At 40.8% G+C, this 6,082-nt stretch overlaps 1 protein-coding gene and 1 long non-coding RNA gene across 3 annotated transcripts in view; one reads left to right on the top strand and one right to left on the bottom strand.

Moving 5' to 3' along the window:
* Positions 1 to 244: 244 nt before the first annotated feature.
* Positions 245 to 6,082, top strand: part of LOC136950434 (uncharacterized) — an 8,866-nt gene continuing 3,028 nt past the window's right edge. The window contains exon 1 of the long non-coding RNA XR_010877488.1: positions 245 to 473. This is a non-coding gene — a long non-coding RNA (uncharacterized lncRNA). The remainder of the gene's footprint in view (positions 474 to 6,082) is intronic.
* Positions 3,743 to 6,082, bottom strand: part of oat (ornithine aminotransferase) — a 27,043-nt gene continuing 24,703 nt past the window's right edge. For both annotated transcript variants that reach the window (XM_067244771.1, XM_067244770.1), the window contains exon 10: positions 3,743 to 5,027. In XM_067244771.1, the coding sequence (XP_067100872.1) occupies positions 4,867 to 5,027 (161 nt within the window). In that variant the 3' untranslated portion in view covers positions 3,743 to 4,866. The remainder of the gene's footprint in view (positions 5,028 to 6,082) is intronic.

Below are 6,082 nucleotides of genomic sequence, written 5' to 3'. Positions count from 1 at the left end.
TTACAAGATGGATTGGTGGAATCTTTTATTTGCCATTTTTGTGTACACTACACACACATGCATGGTGACAAGGTTTTGTAATCATGATGACCAACAACATGCTCCCCTGTAGATATGCTTACTGTAACAGAACGCATTTGTTTAACATAATGTAGGGTATTGCAAAATATTAGGCTTCAATCGTTTTTTCGGAATAAACTATAAAAGTTTGCGCACGCATGCGCGAAGACAGACTGCAGCAAACATGGCAACTAGGAAGAAGCGTTCTAAAGTTTGGTTGTATTTCACACGACAAAATGACAACAACGCCACTTGTAACGGGTGTAAAAAGTCTATTTCGTCGAAGGGAGGAAATACTACAAATATGAAGAAGCATTTGAACACACAGCATGGAATGAAGTTACTGGAACGTCATGTGTTCGATGCATTCAGCAGCGCAGCTAACGTTCGCGCTTCATCTCTAACTATCTAAGGTACATTTAGTCATTTAGCAGACGCTCTTATCCAGAGTAAGGTAGAGCTAAACTGCTCAAAAGTGATCACAACCACTTGTTACTGTGTGAAGCATTTGCCTTTATTCTGTGTAGTCGATCTAGTTATCTTCTGTCCCGTCGTTTGAAGCATACATTTTAGCTCCGGCATTCGTCTCCCATTAGTATTGATCATTTCACGTTATCGGGGCGGCGTGTTATTAGCAAACGTTCGCGTGTCGCATTATTAAACTGAGCATATCGATTTTTAATCCATTATTAAACTTAGCATTTTAATTGTTTAACCTTTTAATAGTCCTGTTAAATGTGCCTGAAAACGCCTAAACAACATACCCAAAGTACATTGAAAGCTGTTGTTGAACCATTTGGAGTACATGCATGTAAATGGTCTGTTTTGAAAGGTGACACTGAGGATATTTCCCCTGTTGTTAGGACCCCTGTAAGTCCTACTGGTGTTGAGTAATAGAAGCTTGAACACAAGGAAACTGAAAGTTTCTATCTCCGACTAGATTTTGTTTTGAAAACAGAGGCCTGAAGAGGCCTAGAGGTGGTAGGTATTAGCTCATTTCAAAGCCAGTTTGAGAAATTCGTTTAGAACGAGTGTGTGTGTGTGGGGGTGCAGGACGCACAGACCTAGTTGGCTGTAGAGGGGAACATCGATAAGATAATCGATAAGGAATCGAATCGATAAGCAGGAATTGATAAGGAGTCGGCATCATTAAAATCTTATCAATACGCATCCCTACTTGCGAGGGTTGTTCCTTTGGAATCAAAGCCTCACCTCAGCTACAGTTAATGTAGGCACAACACTGGCTTGGCCTTAAGGTAACTCCACTGCAGGGGGGTCACTGTCCCTCTCAAAGCGAGCGTAGAAGGCATTCAGCTCGTCTGGTAGCAGGACAGAGGACTGGGTCAGAAGCAGACCGGGCTCATCTTGGGCTAGTAAGTGTTGCAAAGAGTGAAAGTTGACAGTCCTTATACGAGACAGGCCATAGTTTGAATACAACATTCTCTACCAGGGGTCTATTGGGTCGTATACAACGTGCAGCTGATGTGTGAAATGGCTAAACTCACTCCTCAAGTATACATAGCCAAAAGTATGAGCATTTGTGATGTCAGACATTGATGTTAGATGAAAGGGTCTTGCTCGCAATCTGTATGGACTTCCGATTTGTTCATTGGTTTAAAATCAAGCCAAATGGAATGGAGCCGTTTTTGGCTGGAACCTTAGTTCTACTGATGAATTCATTTATGCTTGAGTATAAAATGTTACTATATAGACAATTCTATGCGTCGAACTTTGTGTCAACATTTTGGGGAAGGCCCTTTCCAGTTTTGGCTTGATTATGCTCCTATGCAAAACGTGAGGTCCATAGATCCATCTGCCCAGTAGTGATCGGGTGTTGGAGCCGCTGTATCGAGGTCTCACCCATAAGGCCGATTTATACTTCTCCGACTCCGTTTACGGACAGACGGACGGAGTCAGACGGATTGGTTAAATTTATACTACTCCGAAGGCTGTTGGTGCTGAAAACAATTCACTGCCAGAAGAGTAGGTGGCGCTGCACTGCAATGCTAGCTAGGTTATCGAAGTCGGAGCAAATTTACAAATTAGCCGTTTCATCAATAAAATAAGCACATTTTCAGCAACTACACTACCGATTTCTCGTCACATTTTAATTCAGATGCTGATTTACATGTACTGTTTAGCCGAAATATGAATTGTAAAAACGTACAACAATGGCGGTCAAAGGATTCTGTTCTCTTGTTGGTCACGGCAACCCCGCCCCTGACGCAAGCGGTTCTTAATACGGACCAATCACAGCCAAGGGGTATCCGTAAAATGACGGACGGACAGTAAGGAAAATCAGGAGTTGCACGTAGAGCTCTCCGAGGGGCTCGGAGAGGGCGTTCCTTGTCTCCGTCTCGGTAAAAACGCAGAAGTATAAATTGGCCTATACACTCTCCCGACCCAATTGCAAGCACACAATAACCCATTTTTATATCGTCAAATAACTAATTGAAAACAAACTGATGAGAAAAATTAGCACTTGAACAGACATCAGTGGGATAACTACCTTAAATTACAGAAACCATCTTTGGGAAAAAAAATCATTTGACGTGATTTCTTTGTTTGGGTCATGTCCCATCCGCTAACATGGAGGGTGCAGGACCTGTACTGCAGCCAGTTATTAGGGGGCGATCGAGATTGTTTGGCTTCACTTTTCAGAGCTACCGTCCAGTGTTTTACAGTCTGGCGCAAACATGTAGCGAACTAAGCCAATCTTCAGGCTACAGCTCTTACTTTGAAATATGTTTAATAGTGGCCCCTCCTTTCACCCCCCTCACGTATCACCTGTCTCCCCTTTGCCAATTTTGTGATGGGAATTGGGGAACGAAAACACTTGTAGGTGTGTCTCGCAAATTACCAAGCGTCAATTGGTAGTGCAGGGCTCAAATATATGCCTTGCCAATTGCGAAACGTGATGGAAAAACGATTGGCCACAATATACCCTGACCGAGAATGACGGCGTTTGGTTTGAGAGCGTTTTGTCTGAGAATGACGGTGTTTAGCTTGAGGGCGTTTTGTCTGAGAATGACAGCATTTGGTTTGAGAGCATTCTGTCTGAGAATGGTGCCGTTTAGTTTGAGGGTGTTTTGTCTGAGAATGACAGCATTTGGTTTGAGAGCGTTTTGTCTGAGAATGACAGAGGTTTTTCTGAGACTGAAGCCGTTTCGCCTGAGTCTGACGTCTTTTGGTCAGTTTGTGGGGGTAAGCCAATTTAATACCAATATAATGAATTTTGATCAACATGACATTATCAATCGCTTATGTAGGAAACAGCAGACAATTGTAGGCTACATAATTTCCATGAACGTACCAGAGGACTGGTAATTTGTTTAAATAATGAGAAATGGCTTATCATCTGCATAAGTGATTAGATGATGTGGAGGTTGAACAAGTACTTTTGCGGTTTTCAAATGTGATGTAAGAAATGTAGGTACCAAAGCCACTGAGAAGAACTACCAGCGGCATCATGGGCACAATTATACCATCAAACAACTAAAAACTAACAACTGCATTAGCATCTTGAAAGGCAATGTAGGTACGTTTTGTGAAACTAGCCATTTTGGCTTGAGTTTGAAAGTATCCAACCCAAAACATCCCACTCCCTCCATTCAAAAGCTACTCCCCAAAAACACATGAACGCACTGCCTGACTACTGCAGACAGGTAGGTAGGCACATTGATTTGATTTCTATCAGGATGTTTATTTTAGCAGTATTATTTCAGCAAATATGACAGTGCTTCTCAAAAACATTACCTAACCTAGCTTTAATGTACACAGAGCACCACCTAGTGGAAGAATACTGCCACTGCAGTTTGTCACTCAGGATGACAAATTAAATGGCTTCGGGCAGATGCAGAAACCCAGGATGAACAAGAAACAACTATGATCCAAGTATTTCATAGAACCTGATTGAATTATTTCGGGGAACCTGTAACAACTTAAGATACAATGGATTCAGTTGCTGAACATCAACAGCAGTTTGACAGTTTAAACATTCAGCAGGTCAAAAACAAACACTGAACAGATAGTTGACTATTAGTCACTACAGGCAATTATGATAATAATAAGTCAAATTCTATAAAAGAGCACTAGGGCCCAGTCCTTCTGCCTCCACAGAGGTGTACATTTTGTTGTTGTAACGTTCAGTGAATTATTGACCTAAGACAGTAAACTCCCAGCTGTAACAAATAATTGGTAACAAAAGCAGACCAGATAAGTTTGTGGATAAAATTTTTGCTTTGATGACTGTTCAACAGTTGAATTGTAACTGAGTGAATCGACTGATATTACAATACTTTTCTGGTTGGGTTGGTTTTGTCAGTATTCAACAGTCAGGCAAATAAAAACGTTTTTAAAGTTGAAAGCAAACCTATAGCATTTGATTAATGCTTGTGAAAGAGTTTAGTTAAGCACAATAAATTACATCTTTTACAGTTGAGATGATCTCAAATTAACTTATAGTCAGGCCAATTGGAATAGATTTGGAAGTCAAAGCTATTTAATGAAAGGAATGTACTTCCACCCATCATCCTTTGACATAAAATTATTGTTGGAATAATGCCAACACCATGCATCTCCATCATACATTAAAAATATGTTTCAGAAACAAAACTGAAATATTGCTGCCTCCTGGAAGCATCCTCATATACATTTTCACAGTAATGCACTAACTGCCATGAAATCAACACTTTGTTGCAAATGTTTAGCATGGGTTAACATTTCCAATAGTTCACAGTATGAGAGATATTTAGGGATCACGCCTTCACTCATTTTGTGGAATTGAATTCACTTCCGCGAGGGGTGTTAGAAGGATAGGATGGTTTTCTGGATGATGTCCACGCACTCTCTGACCTCGTGCTCCTTGATGATGAGCGGAGGGGCCAGTCTGATGATGTCACCATGGGTGGGCTTGGCCAGCAGTCCGTTGTCACGGAGGTGCATGCACACCCTCCAGGCATCGTAGTCTGGGGGGGTACACATACATCATCATGGTTCAAATACCCCACTCAGTTCACTGAAGGTATAATCTCTAAATGAAGGATGCACAAAATGTTCCTCAACCAAAATTATGTGGCCAAAAACAGGATTTTTTTTTACTTTTGGCGTTTTGCCAGAACAAGTGAAAATACCAAATAAATTACCGAACAATTACCTTCTTAATGACGTGATAAAATAGCAACCAGCATGGAGTGAGGCACGCGCCTTTTATAAATGCAGCAAACATGTCGACAGTGATAAAGCATTTGAAATTGTCAGAGATGCAAACATTACCGTGGTAAAGTTAGTTTGAAGTTCAATATTCGGAAAGCCACGATGTATCGTCTTATCTTGCCAATTTTACTACATGTTCAGCCGTGGTTTAGCACCGCACACATTGGTCTTTACAACCAGCAACCTAGCCAATGGAAATATTTAGGGACCGCCAACAAACTACTGAAGTAGGCCAAGTAGTCATGGCTAGGACTATTGTTCATTTGTTTTGGGTTCATCCACATTTTAGCACTCTTTTCTATTCACCATTTAATGTACTTATGCCCCTCAAGTTAAGAGATTAGTTAATAGAGCAGGGGTCCCCAAACCAGATAATTTTTCCTTTCTATAATGTGGGGCCGGGTCGGTCTGTAACAGAAAATTACATAGGCCGGAATGACTACCAGTATTATTGTGGAGATTTGATTATGATTTAAAATGTATTATGCTAGATTAGTTTATTATTTTGTTATGCACCGTACATATCAAGGGATATATAGCCTATTAAAATAGCATTAATACTATCGTAATTACCTTTTTTCATTGCTATTGAAATCATAACATTTACTTATGCATATTAATCAGTGTGAACAGTTTTTTTAAATTTTTTATAAATATAAATATATCAAAATGTCTCTGGCATTGTTCAGAGGGCCGGTCAAAATGCGTGGGCGGGCCGTAGTTTGGGGACTCCTGTACTATAGTGTTAGGGGAGGGGCTCAGTGCCTCTGTCATGCTAAAAACTGTCCAGCCTGACATCACAATGCCG

Source organism: Osmerus mordax, chromosome 10 (assembly GCF_038355195.1).
Source record: "Osmerus mordax isolate fOsmMor3 chromosome 10, fOsmMor3.pri, whole genome shotgun sequence".
Classification (NCBI taxonomy): domain Eukaryota; kingdom Metazoa; phylum Chordata; class Actinopteri; order Osmeriformes; family Osmeridae; genus Osmerus; species Osmerus mordax.
This window is presented reverse-complemented; position numbering and strand designations above follow the sequence as displayed.